This window comes from Dendronephthya gigantea, unplaced genomic scaffold, assembly GCF_004324835.1.
Source record: "Dendronephthya gigantea isolate DGI-Jeju-01 unplaced genomic scaffold, DenGig_1.0 000042F, whole genome shotgun sequence".
Lineage (NCBI taxonomy): Eukaryota > Metazoa > Cnidaria > Anthozoa > Malacalcyonacea > Nephtheidae > Dendronephthya > Dendronephthya gigantea.
Genome location: NW_021163052.1, coordinates 1,307,852 through 1,328,367, shown reverse-complemented (window position 1 = coordinate 1,328,367; position 20,516 = coordinate 1,307,852). Strand labels below are relative to the sequence as shown.

The window sequence follows — 20,516 nt, the reverse complement described above, 5'->3', positions numbered from 1 at the left end:
GCGAAGCGGAAATACTTCCCATCTTTTGCTTCTGATGTCAATTGTTTAGATTGTGATTTCCCCATTGAACTTTATTTTTACTCTCGTATAACACGGCTTCGGTTAAGTTATCCACTTTTCTGTGCCTTCTTACTGAACACAAGGTTTTATTTATATTTCAAAGAGCATAACCTGTAATTTTATGCTAATTAGCAGCGGGAATAAAATCTCATTCATCATTTATTTTCTCATAATGAAACGTGGAACTTAGTTTAATTTGCGGAACTAGCTTATCATCTAGTTTTGATGGTGCTATACTTTGTAGAATAACGGTCGTATTGTGGTAACGGTCGTATTGAGCGCTATTGCCTCCGGAGCTTTGCGCTCGAAAATCGACTCCGCACACCCAGCAAAGTCTTCGCGACGAAATTAGCGCTGCGCTGTTTTCGCCTAGTGTGCGGCTTGATTAAGACGCCGTGAAAATGGCGTGGATATGGCGTAACACAACCATAGATGGGCATATCACGCCACATCCACGCCATTTTGTCGTAGGCGTCACGTCGTGTTTGTTAAATTTTTCTAATGTCCATTACCGGACGCGTTGCGGTAACGCGACGCTAATTTTCGGGTTTTAGGGTCGACACAGACCGGACGCGAAGCGAATCTGTAAGCTCGCTGCAATTTTTTTTCATCCAAAAAGCCTCTTATGTGTTGATTTAATTAGATGCAAACACGCACAACAAGATTGGAGGTAAATAATATGCTTGTGCGATGATAGCGTTTCGATAACTTAGTTTCTTATGCACTAACTTAGTTCCTTAAGTCATATTTTTACCCGTATAAAATTTTTTTGTCATGCATGTTCATGCTGCGTAGCAACAAACAAACGGAATCCCGTGCCTCGAAACGTTAATAATTCATATCACTGCATGTTATATAATTATAACAGTAAACTTCATCGGCGTTTTGTTGGCAGTTTCAAATTTATTCAGTCTTTAGAGTAAGCACACGAGATTTTAAAGTCGTTATGGGAAAAACCGAATCAAAATATTTTTATGAAGAATTTCCTTCTGATCCAGAATTCAAAGAAGCAAAACGTTTATTTGACGAGCACGGAGTCGAAGAAGCACAAGATTTGATACGAAAAGAACTTGAAGGTTGGCAGAATGTTGAAATAAGAATTGGCGTCACTGGAAATTCAGGCGTTGGAAAGTCAACTTTTATTAATGCATTTCGAGGGTAAGATAGAAGGTGTCACTGTCCTTGATTTTGTTCCGAGTTTGATAGCCTAATTTAGGTCGATTGCATAATTTACGGCGCTTCGCGAGCACTTTGATAGAAGAAAAAAGACTATAAAATTTTGTGATCATAATAATGAAAGATATGGAAAGAAAACATTAAAAGAGAAAAATATTTTAACGTCTAAGTAATAGTAATGCTATAGATATAAGGTTTAAATTTATTCAAAGCAATGTTTTTGCGGGTGGGTGGTTTTTGTGCAGATGTTTGGGCATATATACAAGAGCCTATAATTATACGAGCCTATATACACACATGCGCAGTCGTATTTAAATTACAGTAGCTAATGTGTGTGTATATACAACTAATTCAACCCAACCTACTCGTAGAACTATGCTGATTTATTAATGTATGCCAAAACACCATACAATATAGAAATACGTCTAAGCGTGCTCATGAAGCACAAGAGAAAGCAATTAGCTATAATTTCACTTTGCCTGTTTAATCAAAGAATATTTGATCGTGTATTGGAATATTCCAAATTGAAATTCCATACTTTTATTATAGCATTGGTGATGAACATGAAGATGCTGCCGTGACTGATGTTGTTGAGGTGGTATGCGAAGAGAGCCCTAAAGCTTACCTTTATCCTGGCAATCCAAACATCACTTTAATGGACCTACCAGGAATCGGCACACCAACTTATCCTGATCTGGATATTTATTGCGAAAAAGTTGACCTGGAATCGTATGACACTTTTCTGATTTTGACTGCTTCGAGGTTCACACAGCATGAGTTTAAGCTGGCTGAGAAAATCAAGTCAATGGAAAAATCGTACTTTTTAGTACGCACAAAAATCGATATCGATGATATGAACGAAAAAAGCCGCAAGAAAAAACACAATACTGAAGAAATGTTGAAAAAGATCCGAAAATACTGCCAAAAAGGTGTAGAAGGTCTCGGGATTCTCGAAAACGACATCTTTCTCATTTCCAATTTCCATCCTTCAACATGGGATTTTCCTCGCATGGTAGACGCTATCCTTTCAAAGTTGTCTGTTCACCAGAAAGAAGCCCTGACTCTGTCGTTGAGGATAAAGTACAAAAAGAGTGTGGAAAGAAAAGTGGAAATTCTCAAAGGTACATGCATGATGCTTTAAACGATAGGATTCAATACTGAAAATTTGTTACATAGTTAGAACACTTCCTGTGGAAAATCTATTTTAACCTTTTTAAATGCGTTGTAAAAGCTATGCGTATGCGTGTAATTCATGAGTTGAAAAGCGTTAAATCTTACTAATTATTTTACGTTGCAGGGAAAACATGGTTAGTTACGCTTTTGTTCATTCCAGCCCTACCACTTGATTTGGTTTCGGCCAATTTCTTTTCCCATTTAATCAATTGCGCCGAGATTAAAAGAAGAATGAAAGAATACAGGTACCAACTAAGGCTTCCAGAAGAAGATTCAGATGCATTTGAAAGAATGAATGAAAGATTGCAGGATGAAATGAAAGAATTTTATACTAAAGAAGATGGAAACTTTTGGAATAAATATTTTGGATGTATAACTAGTATGCCGATCCTATCCACTGTCCAAAAGGCGAGACAGACTAACCTATGTCTTCATCGTATTTTGGATGATATGCAGGAAATGGCATTTAAAATATTAGATGATGCAGCAGCCACCGACACAGACGAGCCAATGGAGCAGTGAAAAATGTACTTTTTAATGAAACGATGGAAAAAATTGATTGTGGGAGAAAGGTGTATCACACTTTTTTTTACCTCGGGCACCAGAGACACCCTACCCCCCTATAAAAATTTCACACAATGAGTGTGTGAGTGAGCTGTTTGAATACAGGCGTAAGTTAAGACCGAGAACTCACGTAAGAAAAACTGTTACTAGTAACGTGCATGACGATTTTTATTTATTTAATAAGTTATTTGTTTTATAGTATAGCAATTATTTATATTGATATTAGGTGTTTGTTTCAATTTAACGTGGTCTTATACTAATTTTTTCTTTTATTTTGATTTTTCGAAGTTGGTTTTATTTAGTTCTAAATATTTCTGCCTCGCAGCTGAACTTACAGTAAATAAAACTTTTTTCGGTATTAAACGTTTTGCAGGCCTGTAAAGATAAAACTTTTAAAGTTATAAAATATTCGGGATCGATTCGGCTTACATCCCTTGAAACTGATTTTTAAGGAAGAATAAATCGTGATTTTTTTTGGTATAAGACACCTTAACCTTTTTAAAACTGTATTAGTATATAATTATGTGAAAACAGAAACCTCTAGCCCGGATGCCTTTAAATAGAATTAATACTGAGGAAATAATCCCCTTGTATGCATGCAATTTAACTTAATTATTGTAAAACAGTTTATTTTACTGCAGCAAATTATGCAAGAAATAAGCCATTGGAAAAAATACATATTAGCAATTATATCTCTGGCCATTGATTCATCGGAAATTGTACTACGCTTATATACGGTGATGACGCTTGCTACATTACTTTGTCATAAAATTTTGTCAGCTTACTTCAGTTTACTCCCTTAATTAATGGCTTGCTTTAATTGCCATAGTAGCTGCTTCATCCAGTAGTTCCATAGAAAGAACTTTCATCCCAGTCAACACATCGTCTAGATGAGCACTCGTAGTCTCCGGGCTCAAAATTATTTGAATCGGATGACAAATACGTTGACGATACCTCGCGAAAAAATTGTTTTCGTATTTCGGGTAAAATCTTTTCATTCTTTCTTTAAATCCTGGCTTCATTTCGTTAAACTCATTGGAGCCTTCCTTCGGGAGGTCAAGCTGAGATAGGTACGATTTGGTTTGCCACTTAATTGGGTATGTGCTGATCAAATGCGATAAAAACCCCAATGTCAAGATATCAAGTGGAAGGAGGATATACATAAGAACTCTCCACATCCATAGTTGACCTGCAAGAAAATGTTATAGTTATTATTGTAATTCCGTGGGAAGATGCTCGCATCTTTTGTAGGTAAAAAAGTTAAATCAATTGAAGTGACAGGATTAACGTGGAATTAAGATTAGCGCAAAGGAGTATACAATTTTCCTCCCGATAGGGACATTTTCGCAGTAGTGCTCTGTTATAAAAAAAACAACGTTTGGGCACAATCGCCTTTCTATCACAGTTTCTAATTCTTATCGTTTTCTGTATCACGAAGAAAGATGCAACCTCGAGGACTGGTCTGGGTCTGTATATCTTTCATCGTCGAACTATAGCCGAAAGGTGTGAAACGTTTCTTGAAAATATCTCCCAATTGTGAGTAATGCGCCAAGACATTTTTTGCTAAAATTCCAACCGACAAGTAAATCATGCATGTGCGTTAGTTTGGTTATTTTAGATGGTGGGCGATAAGAAAATTTATATGAGTTCTATTATCATGTGAATTATTAAAAAATGTTGAATGAATTAGAGGACGAACGAGTGACTATACAACATAAATATATGAAATGCATTGTGCATATTATATTGATTCGCAGTTTTCGTATATCAGACGTAATTACCGGTAAACGAATTACCGTCTACCGATCCGATATTCAATGAACTGAATGAAGTGCACTACCACATGGGCTGCCAACTGTAGACCCTTTTCAGAAACTCTATCCATAGTAAAATAGACACAGCAGATGGTTTATCTTGCTACTCACCTCGCCAAACTTCAACTTTTTTATTCACGAAATCTTTGGATTTCTCCATCACTGGTCGAATTAACGCCTCTTTCTGTTGAGTGGGCAACATGTTCTGGATGGTTTCAGTGAGGCGGTAAAAATCCCATTTAACTTTGTCATGGTTGCTCACAAGAAAAATCTCGTCTTTACCAATGTTAAGATCTTTTATATTTTCCAGACAATTATCCAGAATACCTTTCACTATGTCTTCACTCGTGCGTCTTTTCCGCTTTGTTTCGTTCTCTTCATCCAAGTCCATTTTCGTGCGCACCAAGAGGAAAGACTTTCCCATTGACTTGATTTCTTGCGCTGCCTGGCGTTCTTCTATTCTGAATCTTGTAGCGGTTAAAATCAAAAACATATCACACAACTTAAGGTTGCGAGAATAAGTAGGTGAGGTGGTTTTTGGTACTTCCACGAGTGTGATTTTTGGATTGTTAGGGTAAGGATAAAAGCCAGCTTCTGATGTTGTCCCAATAACTCCTGTATCTGCAGCCTGCTCGTCATCGTCATCAAGCCTGTGTGAAAAATTGTCATAAATTTATTTCATGAGGTAAGAATGTCCACTTTTAAATCGTTTGTTCTCTTTTACACCTTTTTGTCAACACTTAAGCCTGTTTTTCTACATGCATCAATACTTGGGCAAACTAGGGCATGGGTTGGGGTACAAACACCAGCTGTAAAGGCTATTAGACTTTGTTTGATCGAAAAATGATAAAAACAAGGTGATAGATTGTAAGAGAAAATGATCTGAACTTCTAAATACAAAACAATTGGTATTATTACATAAGCATAGGTGCGGGTTTCTGTGCATAATCGCCCAAATTCGAATTGATGTTCAAAATTGCCACCCTTCTCCGCTCCCCCAATTAAATATATTTCGTTTCCTACGCTATAATTTAAGTGTTCCAAGCGCAGTGGCTTGCAATTATAAGCAAAAGTTATCAAATCAGTCATATGTTGCTGACATAATATTAAAAAATTCAATGCTATATAAATACCTGAAAAACTATAGCCGGACTCAAACATAGCTATGCCTCTTTGTGTGCATTTGTGTGTGCAGCAACTTAATTGTTAAAAATTCAAGTAGTCACGTAGCTATATCAGGTGAATTTCTGAAAGATACTGTTTTGCTAAAATACTCATAAATTTACTATTAGATTTTTCGAATTTTTTGTAGTACCACTGAACTTGGTATATTTGCTTTAGAATTAAGACGTATAAAGCCGGCTTTTTCCGTCGATATTGCGATACTGTTATATGTTTTACGCAAGGTAATTCGCCGAGGTATCTCGCACTATAAAGCTTTTTTGTAAACCTACATGTATATCAACCTACATTTTAAAATCGCATCCTTTAAAGAGCGCCCAATTTCTTCCTTACTGGAACGACTAAATCTGCCCTATATATCCAGCGAATACACTCATTGTATATTTTTTATTTTCACACTATCGAATCCTCTTCGCTGATATAATATGGACCAGTGTAGGCATGCAACTTTGTGTATCGTTACTTTGCACCGCAATATTATAGTAAGGAGACCAGCCTATATATGAATATTATGTATTGTTTACTGTACAATTTTAATTTCTCATTGCGCTGTTGTCATGTACGCGAGATATCGAAAGTGAAAATTTTAAAGTGTATCTTGTTTGTCCGCCTCTTTTGAAATAAGTTATAAATTAGGTACTTGATGCTAACGATTTGGTGTTCTTACAAATTTTCGATTTTTATCAAAGACATACGAGACATCCAAACAATGACCGTAAATACTGGTAGCATTTGTTTTCAGACGACAACGTATTTGTGGACTGTTCAGTATCCGATAAATAGTTTTTGAGAAACTTCGTTTCCGCTTTAAAGGGACAATCTAATGCAAATTTTTATTATCATTTATCATACCCTCTAAGAGCGTTAATAAGGCTCGATTTCCCGACGCCAGACGTTCCTGTAACGCCAACTTTAATTTCTTTCTCTGGCCATTTCTTGACATTTTCTTTTATCAAATATTGCCCTTTAACAACGCCAATCTCATCGGGAAGAGGTTCAGGTTGCCCTAACCCTTCATCGATATTTTCATAGCCCCCAAACGTATGTTTAAATGTGCTCATAACGAAATTAAGCGTTGTAAATTCAGTTAGCGTGCTTGTAAGAACGAAACTGCCCAGGCGTATCAACTACAACAAAGTAGAAAAATATGCAAATATTTGAAGGATAGTAGCGGATTGGCTATCATTGATTGTTTATTAAATTGTCGAAGATTTATTAATTGTCATCGGCGGACTTTCAAACGTTTTTTTGAAAGAAAATCACTTAAAATTCATTCACTGACGTGCATTAATGTCGGCTTGTAAGTGCAAGCTCCTTTAAGATATATTTGATATTTTCTTTAGGATCCGTCACGTGGCCTAAAGATTCGTTAAATTAGGACACTGTCTTCCAAGTCTCATCGACTTGGATTACCTTTTTTTAGTCTCATGTTTGATTTTTTAAGGAATATTGGCATTTCTTTGATTATTTAATACAGATTAATTAACGCAAATAAGTCTGTTTTTGCGCGATATTATATACAGGGTTGAAATTTTTTACCATTTTTTGGAAATTTGAACATCAATAGCACACTGATCGAAAAGCTTGTTAACTACTCTTGAAATTCCATCTTTTAACTGCAAGAGTCTCATCATCCATATCGCATTAAGAGTAGTACAAAATATTTTTGCAGACACTGGTGAAAATACAACAGTATTGCTTCACCAACATATTATCTTCAGTAATTATAAAGAAATCTTATGCTCATTACCAATCTTATTTTTTCACATGGAGAAGGCAATCATGTGGGACTATTTATAAGAATCTCTACATTTAGATGTTCACAATTTAAAAGTTGATTTGCGGAGCCAATACCACGCTTTTTGATGCACCATTGATACAGAGACTCGACTTGAATAAGACGGGAACTGTCCGTTTATACGACCGTGCCAAGCCTGTCTTACATAAGACGCATTTTGTATCGTTTATACGACGAGGTAGTGTCCTATTTATTTAGGTCGCGTTTAATATAACTCGCGACTTTTTTTCCCTCGTTTAAATGGCCCTATATCAGTCGTTAATACTACGTATATACATTGTTCAATTGTTGTCATGACTGCTAAATGACTTTGTAAAGTTCGTAATGATACTTCGTCAGGTTACTCCATCTCACTCTTCTTATCAATGGCTTGCTCTGTTTCAGCAGCAGCCTGATCCAGTAGATCCATGGAAAGACTTTCCATCCCCTTTAAAACGTTGGCCAGATAAGCGCACGTATAATTGGCAGCAAAGATGATCTTTTTAGGATGTAAAATGCGTTCACAATATTTTGCACAAAAGCTGTTTTCTTTTGGAAAAAATACCCTCATTCTGTCTTGAAATTCTGCTTTCATTTTCGTAAATTGTTTGGAACCTTCCTCAGGAAGGCCAAGCTGAGATCTGTAATGTTCGGTCTTTTTCGTAATTTGATACCTGCTGATTAAATGCGAAAGCAACCCCAACGTCACGATATCAAGTGGAAAGAAGACAAGAATAAGATAGAGCCACACCCACCATAACTGACCTGTAAGAAAGTTTTTATTTATGTTTAAAGTAGATACTATGAAAAGAAACTCTATTCATGATAAATTCTCATGTACCCTAATATTTTGACGCAAGTATCTTAAAATACTATCAGAGCCTTCAGACTAGTATAAGAATCGAATTTTGCAGTCGATTATTGATTGCCAATTTTTACCGATTATTACTTCAGTAGTAATTAAGAGTTACTGCGGCTACCGTCCATAGAAACTTGTTGACACCACTGAGGGGTTATATTTGCTGTGAGATGGGGCCTTGTCAAGACTTCTTTTCCAAAAATCCTACCCTTAGTAAATACCGCAGGTAAAATACCGCAGGTATTTTTGAAGTCTATTATTGATTGCCATTTTTTGTTGATTATTACTTCAGAGGTAGTTTAGAATTACTGTATCATCTATAAAAACTTGTTGATCCCACCGAAGGACACGATATCCGGCGAGATGCCTTGTCAAGGCTTCTCTTGAATCTAAAACACCGCAGGTATTTTATCTTAGTTACTTACCCAGCCACATGTCAATTTTTCTTCGAACGTAATCTTTGGTTTCGATCATCACTGGCCGAATTGAGGCCTCTTTCTGGTGAGTGGGCAACTTGTCGAGGATGCTTTTGACCAGGCGGTCAAAGTCCCATTTATGTCTCTCGAAGTTACTTACGAGGAAGATCTCATCTTTGCCAATGTCAAGATCTCTTAAATTATCCAGCAAATCATCCAGGATATTTTTTACTACGTCTTCGATCTTACGATTTTTCTTTCTGGTTTCGTTCTCTTCATCCAAGTCCATTTTCGTGCGCACAAAGAGAAAAGATTTTCCCATGGACTTGATTTTCTGCGCTATCTGGTGTTCTTCTATTCTGAATCTCGTAGCGGTTAAAATAAAGAACGTATCGCATTTGTGTAAAATTTCTGGACAGGTTGAGGGGTCGAATGCTGGTATATCAACCAGTATGATTTTTGGATTTTCTGTGTATGGGTAAAATGTGGGTTCTGACGTTGTCCCAACAATGCCTGTTTTTGCAGCCCGTTCGTCATCGTCATTAAGCCTGTTTGAAAAAATTGAAAAAGATTTCGGATGTACTCTGGTGGCATTGAGATACATACGCTGAAAGGTAAGAGTAACGTTTTGCATATTCCTCCACAATGAATCATAAATGCGACCATAAATTACTGGACAGCTAGTAAAAGGATAAAAATACTAAATATTGTTCGAAATATCAAGATCCACTGTAACATGCGAGTTTTTTAAGTTGGAATCTTACTTTCTATTTGAACTCTGATGTTATATTAGTCGCATTATAAAGAAGGAAGTTGACAAAATTGTACAAAAGAAGATATTCAGTCATTTTAAGTTTTCCTTACAGTGCAACCATAAAAATCACGGGTGATCAGATGAGCCCGGTTAACCGAGATGCAATGAAACAGAAGATGATATAGAGGTAGTAAAATAAGTCTTTTAAAAAAAGCATGCGCATTCTATTGTTAGGATGACTACACGACTGTGAGGATCATGTTATATAGCTATTTATCACAATAGCTCAAAGTCGTATTACGCTTCAGTAAATATATTAAGTGTATAAAACGACGTTATTTCTTTGGTTGCTATTTGTTTTCTCAAAGTTGTAATCTTTTTTTATCGTCATTGTCAGATGGCCATTAGATCTATTCGTAACACAACTTTTTGAACACATTATATGAACAACATCTCTCAAGTTCGTGATGCTTTTAGTTTTTACATAAGCTTCTTCGTACTTCGACTTTTTGTTATCATTCTTATATGAGAAGAAATCCGGCTTTTGGTTCAGTATCATTCTTATATGAAAAGGCCTTCACGGCTACTTCAGACTACTTCCCTACACATCTATCAGACTCTGCATGCTTGCTTTCTCAAAGTTGTAATCTTTTTTATCGTCATTGTCAGATGGCCATTAGATCTATTCGTAACACAACTTTTTGAGCACATTATCGCCATATGAACAACATCTCTCAAGTTCATGATGCATTTAGTTTATACATAAGCTTCGCATTCTTCGTACTTCGACTTTTGGTTATCATTAATTCTTATATGAGAAGAAATCCGGCTTTTGGTTATCATTCTTATATGAAAAGGCCTTCACGGTTACTTTAGACTACTTCCCTACACACCTATCAGACTCTGCATATATCTTGTGACATTCATAGTAGAGACACGCGTTATAATAATCTAAATCTAGTAACTCATAAATATAAGCGTGAAACAGAAGGTGGACATACTTTTGCAGTCAGGACCGCAAAGAAATGGAATGCATTAAAGACTAGCCTTAGAAACCAGGCTATTAGATGTTTTAAGCGTACTTTTTACAAGGACCTTTTAGATGCACAAAAGGCCACTATGCTTTTTTTAAATAGTAATATTTTATAAATTAGTTTTAGACAAGAGTATTGTACTATATATTTATTATAGGGCCACAGGTTTGTCAGTAGCTATGCTAACTGTTATGTGTTACCCTGTGTAAATAAAGTCCATCAATCAATCAATCAATCAATCTGCATGCTTGCCACGTGTAAATCATGTGCTTGCAACGAAATAAATAAACAAAGAGAAGCGTCCTGCTGCTATTTTGCTCACTGAACTTGCACATCAATTCATGATATCGAAAGTACGAATTTCAACAACTGAAAACTGTTTTCTTCGCTTTGTTGAAATAGCTCATAGACTGGGAATATAAATTATTAATACCAATTTGGTGTCCTTAGACATGCATGAATGTCCTAAATTATACGCGAGCCAGGAAAATATTCACCGAAGTTTGGAAATACGACTTCCTGTTCAAACGGCGATACAGCTATATAGGCCTATATACCCGGTTCAGCAGCAGATAAATAGTCTTAAAGATGCTCGGTTTCCACTTGAAGCCGACGAATTTAAAAACAAGATTTATAATCATTTAACATACCCTCTAAAAGCGTTAATAAAGCTTGATTTTCCGACGCCTGACGTTCCTATAACGCCAATCCTGATTTCTACGTTCCGCCAATTCGTGGATTTTTCTTTGATCAATTCTTGCGCTTCGATGACACCTCTCTCATTGTGACGAGGTTTCACGTGTCCCGACCCATCATCGATTTTCTCATAACCCTTAGTTTTTGATTCAACTGATCCCATAGCGAATTTATTTTAAGTTGTTGTAGTAGCAGGTTGTGTGTTTGTAAGAAAGAAATCGCCAAAGCGTATCACACACAATGCTTGTAGACAGTTATGCAAATGTCCAAGGATATTTAAAATTTTAAATAAGAACAAATATGGTGGTTCATTGGTTTATTTTATTTCACTGTCTTTATCGATTAATACTAGAGTCCTTAAAGTCTATAAAATGCGATAATTCAATTTAAACTTAAAACTGATAAAGCCCGTGTTACAGAATCATGTATATAGACGGATATAGCTGCCATATGCGAATAAAGACCAAGAGTGCGGTAGATAAGTGCCATGTTACGATAGTAAATTTCAAATTCAATTGAAATAATTAATCAATAAACAATCCAAGTAACTAACTTTTCTTTAGGATCGGTCACCATGTTTATTACTGTGGTTTAATTTCTAAAACATTATATTAAGCAATTAAATTATGTGCTCGAGGTGTCTATGAGATGGCAAATGATGGTTGATATAGGGGGAAGCATAAATCAATTATTGTGCCAAAGAAATCAATAACGAGAAATATAATTTTATGTAAACAGAGAAGAAGAAAACAAGGTAAACAAGTGGAAGAAAACAAGTTTTCATTTTTTATGCGTGAAACGCAAAATAATTATAGCAGACTAAAGTTTGGTAGTTATTATCATGCTTTATATTCCTAAAATTACATATTTATGAAGAAATGGAGCAGTCTTAGAGATTTAATGTTCTATATTTTTAAACTGAAGTCACATATAAAACCATAGGCAACCCAGTGGCGAAAGATTTATTTTAAATGAAATGTACTAAAACATAGTGAAAATTTGAATAAAACCATCGTCACTTTGCTGAAGTTGACATTTCTGTGTGTAGCGAACTTATTTACTTGCACTGCATGTTGACCTTTGAGAATGTATATCATTATCTGTTTTTTTTTCGCTGATATTCACCATTGGACTGCCTACTATAAAACAAGACCCCCTTTATTTTACATATGATGAAGTCTCCTTCTAACTCGTAAAAAACTGTATCTATAGCTAAGAAAATCAGACTAATGTTAATCAAGAAAAATCTCTATGTTATACAGATGTCAGATGTACGACCTTGTAATATATCTTTGTAATCAGGTCTGTTCAAATAGGCATTCGACCGGCATTTTGCATATCAAGCTGTCTGCTGGTTCTCTTGTCGCGGCCTCCCAATCGTCATATCAAGCTTTGCTTGTTCTCTTGCAACGGCTTCGTTTATGATTCCTATCGCTAGTTCCTGCATTTCATCCAAAACTTGATTCAGCGTGCCAGACACGAAGCTATATGGCGTTTCCATGGCTTTATTCACGTCCAACCAAGGTGGGAATTCTGATAGCTCGATCGACGTTAAAGCAATTTCATCTTGATTATTTTCGCTGGTTTCAGTATTTTCATTTTCGGATTTACGATCAAACTTTTTGAGCCAAGACTCCACGCCTTTGCCGTCGGCGATTGAACCCAAAAAGAATTCTCTCAATTCTTTTTGAAGCTCAGGTGACATCTCCTTAAATTCGCTACTTTCCTCGTTTGGAAACCCAAGTTTTTTCCTGTAAAATTCCACATTCTCGAGGATGATGCGAAAGTCACTTTTTCGTGAATATTCCGTAAAGGTGATCAGTTTCCAAAAAATGGATTGAAAAAAAGAAACTCTCCATATTCCACCTTATTAAAAAAGAAAACGTACATTACGAAAGATTAATATTTTTGTAAGAACAAAAACAGAAATGTTTAGGCCTTCGGTTACAAAAAACTCAAGAACCTTATTTTTAAAGCATACTCTTTTGTGGGACCTATCTCATTTCAATAATAATAATAAGTAGCAGTCTGAAAAAGCGTGAACTTTTAATTGGACCAATATAAGTTAAGAACTAGTAACCTTGTAATACAAAGATTTTGATAGAATTTACACTGTACCTCTAAGGGCTTTGACCTTTTGTCTTAAAATATCTTTAGACAGAACGATGGTGGAAAAAAGAAAGCACTCGCGTTTTTGAATGGTTAATCTGTTGTTGATTGCTTTTATCAGGCGGGCGAAATCCCAGAGATGCGGATAGTGATTACTGATCAAAAATATATCATTTTTGCCAAGTTCCGCGTCTTCTGACTTTAATTGAAGAAAACAGTCTTCTTTAATTTCCTCCAAAAATTCCACTTGATTGTACTTCTTTTTTCGCTGCTCGTTCCGTTGATCATCGTCGATTTTCGTGCGAACAAAAAGGAAGGGCTTGTTGAGGAGTCTAACCTTCTTTGCCAGATCACCAGTGTCAGCCGTAAACCGTGACGCAGTCATGATGATAAACACATCGTACGTCTCAATGTCGATATTCTCGCTGTATGCTTCGAGATCACGAAAGTTTCTCGTACCAATACCTGGACAATCGACAAGCGTTATGTTAGGGTTATCTGGATACTTATATTCAGTTTGGACCAGTGTTGTTTCTTTTATTCCTGTTTTCGCTATAATTTTCAGGTTATCATGATCACCAACATCTTCGAATCTATATAAAAATACGATAATGATAGGTTTCCAAATTCCAGGTGATCATTCACGTTACGTTTTTAGCTATGCTTTTTGTGAACTTCACCATTTTAATCCGGAGATTTTTTGTCGACAAACAAATACTATCCGCGTAAAAGAGATGGCTGACCTTAGATAGACTGTTTTTCTCTTAGTTGTAATTTGACGAATTGAATGAAGAATTTGAACAAAACATTAGAAATTGTTGAAGTTAACTTACGCGTCGGCAGAGAGAAGATTCGAAAAGTCGTTGCTACTGAAAAAGCTTTTATATATAACACCTTATCAATATAATGTCTTTTAAATGTTAGTTCTTCGGACAATATACAAAAATTTAGATAACGCGTAAGAAAGACGATATCATGAACAACATTTCTTGACATTTTACACTGATGTATATATATTAACTCCCGAATGTTCCTATTTTATAAGCTCGTGACCGAACATGCCCGTTTGGCACGAAGCGACCTTTTCTTAACGTAAAATGCCAAGTAAAAAATAAACTCACTGACCCCAACTGCTTAGGCTACAGAAATATCAAAATGAGGTATTTCAGCTTTGACCGAACCATAGTGAAGTCAATACAGCAAGGCCGAATAAGTTGGTGACTGCATGGTGCATGAGACCATGCCCCCTGTCATTAAGTTATTATCGCTCATTACCCTCTAATGGCATTTGTAAAACTTGATTTTCCACATCCAGTTTCGCCGATAATCGCCATACGTATTTTAATGTCTCTCCATGAATCGATTTCTCTCTCAACCTCTCTCCGTACACCTTCTATCCCTTTCTCTTCAATTTCCTTTGCCGTATTTTGACTTTTTTTCAAAAATTGAAGCCATGCTTCTAAATAAACAGAAATAACCACGCGGCTTAGTTTATGAAAGACCATTAAATTGAAAATTTAAAAAGGTGCACGTTACCTTTCCCAGCATTAATAGTTTGCTCTTTTTCTAACAAGGAAAGCTTGGCAAGCCTAAATGCTAAATCATCCTTTTTTTTAAGCGAGCATTCTCTGGATTGACGTTTGGGCAGCTCGTTTAAAATAGTTTTCTTCAGATCACAAAATTCCCATTTCTCTGGCTTGAGGTTGCTTATGAGAATTATTTTTTTCTCACCAGCGCAATCCAGATCTTTCAAAACTTTTCGGAGTTTTTTGCGAATTTCTACCATCATGTTGCCTTCATTGAAATTTTCATTGCTTTTTTTTTCCTGATCTACGTCAACATCAATGAACGATTTTATCAATACGAATGGCTTCCACGCAGCCTCAAGCCGTATAATTAAACTCTGGGTAGTGGTAGAAAGTTCTGTTTCTCTGGTAAATAAAAGAAACGCGCTGTACTTCTTTTCAAGATCCAGTCTTTCGAAGTACTCTTCGGAATCGGGATAAAGTGCTGTGCCAAGACCAGGGAGGTCCCAGAGTTTTATATTTGGACTGTTAGGGTGGAGGAAGCACATGGCCGTGGCAGTGGTTTTTGGTGGTTCGTTGGCGTTGTTTCTAATTAACATAATGAGCTGATCAGATGGCATTCATATAATACTTCGAAACTAACTTTACTTCTCTAACTACAACTACTTTACTTCTCTCATAACAACTACATAACTCTTAGTACTGTGATTTTACCATGTGGAGTTTCCTAATTTGTATAAATTTAAAGAAAAATTTTAAACTGCATTTGGATGGTGGATTTCGCTTGCATTTTCGGGGCTTTAAATGACGAAAGTTTCCAAAATTACTATATTCGGGTTTCGCCAGCCCACTCACTCCAAGGCAGCTTCTCGTGTTCCCTAAACTTAATTTAACATATCACAAAATCAGCAACCTGCCTTAATTTGGCCTAAATTTCCGAAACACCTTTGGATATTGCTGCTGATTACCAATTTAAAACATCTGAAATCCAATCCGATTATAATTTGTGTCTGAAATGTTTTTGGAAGTTTTTTATTGTCATTTAGAAATGTCTGAATTACGTAGGATTGGTCTGATTAACACTTAAATAACGTTACTTAAAAATAATCTTGATATTTTTAACTCGAAATGGAAAAGCTATGGAGCCACCGAAAATGGCGAATTTCAGAGCTGGTAAAATACAGATATATGTAAATTTCAGTAGAGAAAACCCGCCACAAATATCTCTGTTGTCATCTATCTATTTCCACAACGGTTTTGGAATTACAATGCTGTCTCTACGTTTTTTGATGACCATTGTTTCGGAAGAGCTGTAAACAGTTATAATAACTTATAGGATTATACACATGTACTCGATAAAAACGCTTATTCTGACATCGCGCGCGTGCAAAATAGTCTCCTAAGAATGCTGGTATCCTGGCAACAACTCAGCAGTTCAAAAGGCAAACGGAATTTTTAAGTCTTCGATCTTTGAAAACGGCATGTCGACTAGCAAACGTTGGCTAATGAGAAAAAAAATCCGTCATGTGTTGAATTAATAGGGACCTTAAGCATATTGGACGGCAACACGACGACGACGTGGCTGAAATTCTCCTTTAAATAAATGCTATGGCAAAGTGGTTGTTGTATATTATTAATTATACCGATTTAGTGAGATATAAGGCGTTAAAAACATTGTGTTTATGTTTAAGGACAATTCTATAGAGCCTAATTCGAGGTAGGGATCGCTGGGTCCTGAAATGCAACCGTTCTAGGCAAGACGGAAAAACGACGTTTTCCCGTTGTAAACAGAACGAAGACGACGTCTAAAACCCATCACGGGTCTTTGATTATTTATATCTTTTCAATGACCCATTGTATTGATTGCCGTCGCCGTCGCGTTCGCGTCCTTTAAGGTCCCTATTGTTGGCCAAGTGAACATGCTGCGCTGTCTTTCTTTAGCTCTAAAACCGTTATTATAGGTTAATCTTTTAGAAACCATATATGGCGCCGCCGCAATCATAATTGAAACGACTTATGTCCTTTGCAAGACTTGTCTGTGATAAGCTTTCGTGGAAAACACTAGTTTTTTTGTATTGTCTATAACAGAAAGCGAGGTTTGAGAAGCAATTACACCTTATTATAATTTTTCTCACTCGAAATGCGTAAGAAATGAATAAAAATGAATTGGATATCTAAAGCGTCAAGAATATACGTATAATACAACACTATATAGCTTGCAATTTGGTTTGCTCTCTCTGTCATGCAAATGACTGGCTACTATATCTACCTACAAATTCAAACGAAGTAAATCCGATTAATATGAAATAATACACACATGAGCAAAGGTCCGCTTGTGTTTTGTCCGAATAATGTTCTCGGCGGAAAAGAAAAGTAGATGTATGAGACGTTAGAATCAATAGCTTTCTTTGAACAATAAACAACTTTATTACGATACAAATCATTGCTGTTACGCCCACAGTTTCGCATAAAAATAATGTAATCCATGATAAAATGACTAACTCGAGAATTCGTATTATAGTGCATTTCAAACATTATTGAAATGAATTATGTAATTAACGAAATACATCTTCGACAAACGTAATATACCTTATTTGTATAGGTTAAAATAGGAAAATATAAATGAATTTATCGATTGATATGTATATTCGGTTATAATGACTTTTCACGCATACCTCATTATAGCTTTAATAAAGCTTGTTTTTCCGCTTTGTGTTTCGCCAACTAAGCCTATGTTTACTTCATTTAGAATACCAGGACCAGAAGCTTCGTTCAAACCAGCCATATTCTTCTTTCACTTCTTCAATATTGCTGTTTCAATATCAAGAATTGCTATTCTGTGCAGATTATAACCGTGACTACAATTCACGCCCTTCAACGCGTGAAAACAAGCGTCTATATATTATTGGAAAAACAATATCTATAATTAGGGTAATTTATTCGTAAACTGGCGCCAAGAAATATAAACACTATGTCATGAAAACGAAAGCGATTTAGGCTAAAACAGAAAAACAACTGATACAGGTCCGGAAAAACGGCCAATTTTTTCACCTTTTTTACTTTCTATTCGTTTTAGTGGCGATTGAATTCGCGTATACTGAGATGCTGGAGGTACAGACGATATTATTTTATTCAGACTATACTTGCTCTAAGGAAATTACATATTTTACTCTTTCACTATGTATACTTAAGCCTATATCAAACAATACTGTAGTGATCGCTAGTTGAGGTAATCGTCATGAGTCTAACCCGAATATCGATACACTGGATGAAGGACCTTTCTGGAATTGTCACAAATGAAATGTGAAATCTTCGTGTTAAAATTCACTATACGACCAGGGCCGAAACCACATGCGATGATAGCTGGTTGCAAAATAACATATTCGTTCTGCCCGACAGATTTTGTATGCCTTTTCAAAACAAATCTGATCTCGGTTAAGTCAAAATAAATCACCCTAGCTTTAACTTGCAATCACTCATTGGTAGATTTTTATGTAAAAGTATTCTTTGGAAATGAATCCGCCACAATATTTTGGGAATCTTAAGATAAGATGCGTTAAATTAGTCTACTAATTCCTTCATATATTTAGCATATACCGTCACTTGGCATACACTCTCTAACAACTTTTCACATGGCGTTCAATGATTTGTTATTACAGATTTTGTTTTCCAGTCCGTCTGTGAATTAGTTTGACGAGCCAATCTATGCAGTTGACTTCTTGTCTTCACCGCTTCATTTACTTTATCATCAACAAAAGAGACATTGACAGTGTTTTATCGTAATTTCTTTGAAGGGTGAATCATTTTCCAAAACAGTAAAATTATTGTGTGATTTTTTGAAAAAGTGTTGTAATTTTCCTTTTGCATCATCAAATAAAGAAGAATTACCTTCCAATCGCACTTTTGCCAAATCCTGAAAAAACATGACCGGATTGTAATGTCTATAACTCCTGGTGATCACAGATATTGGGTTTCTTCTTGTGTAATTTCACGTTAAGAACTTTCAGGTTGAAAATGTTATTATAGCTGAGTCAGATTCAGGCGTGAACATAGATCTTTGAGAGCATCAGTCTCCTGTGAGTTTTTCAACATATCGCATTTGCTCCGCGCCGGCTTGGGGATAACAAACGGTTTATTTTTTATTTGATTAAAAAAGCCAACTTAACAATGGCATGACTTTCATCGCGTCTGGTAATAACCGCCGAAAAATTTATCACATTGGGTGGTTTAGCTGTTTGCTGGGTTATTTCAAACTGTCAAGTGATTTGTGCTGCTTTTAAAGCTCAATGTAGATATTTTTATTTGCTACAACGCATGTATTTTTTGACGTGTTGGAACCAGTTTCTTACAAACCTGTAATCTTGTCCAAATCTCCAGCATCAGGCAGCCCTTTTTTTCAGAATTTTAGAAGCCCTGGAATTCTAAATATTCCCGTAGGGAACATGTCTGACACCCTTTAAACACGTTTTCCCTGGCCACGCCCGTAAATGTGCTGTCTCACAAATGTCCTGAACTGCTGTTTGCGAATTTTCGGGAAAATTAACAATCTTTGAATGTATTGAGATAATTAGGTATAAGGATGGGATATTTATTCGAATTTGATTATTCAAGCAAACAGAAGTAGGGATCACAATGTATAATATAAATTATATTTAAAACAATTATTAAGGCATACACTCCTGACATATACTAGATGCTTAAAGTTTTTCCGAATGGGTTTATTAAAACACATAGTTTCTATAACCAAGTGAAAACCTCAAACAACACGGGCGTAAACGATATATTTGACCATTTTAGGTACAGAAAATGGAAGTTATTTATATGCTTTTTTTCTACTGCCGTTTGCTTCTTGCGTAAACATCGTCTTCCTGATTTCAAAAAGGATTTTAAAAGTATAAGTAAATTAGCAGTTTAACTATGTCGGTATAAATTTATTTTCGCATCAAATTGCATGCGTGCAAGTTCAGTTTTCAGACGTTACGTGCGAATAACGTTTCGTCTACAATTACCCTTTTCAACTTTGGTGAGTGCCTCTTCTAACGGTTTCATTCAGACGTTCCAGCGCAATCCTTTCCATTTCTGCTAATAATTGGATAAACTTAGCCGGTGCGAACATGCCCAACACCCCTTAAACGCGTTTGCCCTGGCTACGCCACTGACTTTGCTGCTCACAAATGTCCTGAACTGTTCATGCGGAATTTGGGAGAGTTAACAATCTTTTAATGTGGTAAGATAAGGTAGAAATATAGCTAATTCTCAGAACAGGTTTGCCTACTTCAACAGCATGTTCTTCGAATTCAATTATTCAACAAAATAGAAGTAGTGATTACAATGTATAATATATCTTTAAAACAATTATTAATGTATACACTCCTA

General features: G+C 35.9%; 4 protein-coding genes across 4 annotated transcripts; 1 reads left to right on the top strand and 3 right to left on the bottom strand.

Moving 5' to 3' along the window:
• Positions 1-1,845: 1,845 nt before the first annotated feature.
• LOC114526871 (interferon-inducible GTPase 1-like) lies at positions 1,846-3,192 on the top strand. Its single transcript, XM_028548399.1, has 2 exons — positions 1,846-2,357; positions 2,534-3,192. The coding sequence occupies exons 1-2, from the start codon at positions 1,892-1,894 to the stop codon at positions 2,929-2,931; spliced, it is 864 nt and encodes a 287-aa protein (XP_028404200.1). The 5' UTR covers positions 1,846-1,891; the 3' UTR covers positions 2,932-3,192.
• Positions 3,136-7,084, bottom strand: LOC114526869 (T-cell-specific guanine nucleotide triphosphate-binding protein 1-like). Its single transcript, XM_028548397.1, has 3 exons — positions 6,822-7,084; positions 4,899-5,437; positions 3,136-4,162 (listed from the first exon to the last, which is right to left on the bottom strand). The coding sequence occupies exons 1-3, from the start codon at positions 7,028-7,030 to the stop codon at positions 3,777-3,779; spliced, it is 1,134 nt and encodes a 377-aa protein (XP_028404198.1). The 5' UTR covers positions 7,031-7,084; the 3' UTR covers positions 3,136-3,776.
• A 396-nt stretch (positions 7,085-7,480) lies between these two features.
• Positions 7,481-11,718, bottom strand: LOC114526868 (T-cell-specific guanine nucleotide triphosphate-binding protein 1-like). The gene is made up of 3 exons (XM_028548396.1): positions 11,460-11,718; positions 9,031-9,569; positions 7,481-8,511 (listed from the first exon to the last, which is right to left on the bottom strand). The coding sequence occupies exons 1-3, from the start codon at positions 11,666-11,668 to the stop codon at positions 8,108-8,110; spliced, it is 1,152 nt and encodes a 383-aa protein (XP_028404197.1). The 5' UTR covers positions 11,669-11,718; the 3' UTR covers positions 7,481-8,107.
• A 624-nt stretch (positions 11,719-12,342) lies between these two features.
• On the bottom strand, positions 12,343-19,063 carry LOC114526865 (interferon-inducible GTPase 5-like). Its single transcript, XM_028548391.1, has 6 exons — positions 19,029-19,063; positions 17,816-18,035; positions 15,151-15,728; positions 14,890-15,073; positions 13,624-14,207; positions 12,343-13,371 (listed from the first exon to the last, which is right to left on the bottom strand). The coding sequence occupies exons 2-6, from the start codon at positions 17,923-17,925 to the stop codon at positions 12,845-12,847; spliced, it is 1,983 nt and encodes a 660-aa protein (XP_028404192.1). The 5' UTR covers positions 17,926-18,035; positions 19,029-19,063; the 3' UTR covers positions 12,343-12,844.
• Between the last annotated feature and the right edge of the window lie 1,453 nt (positions 19,064-20,516).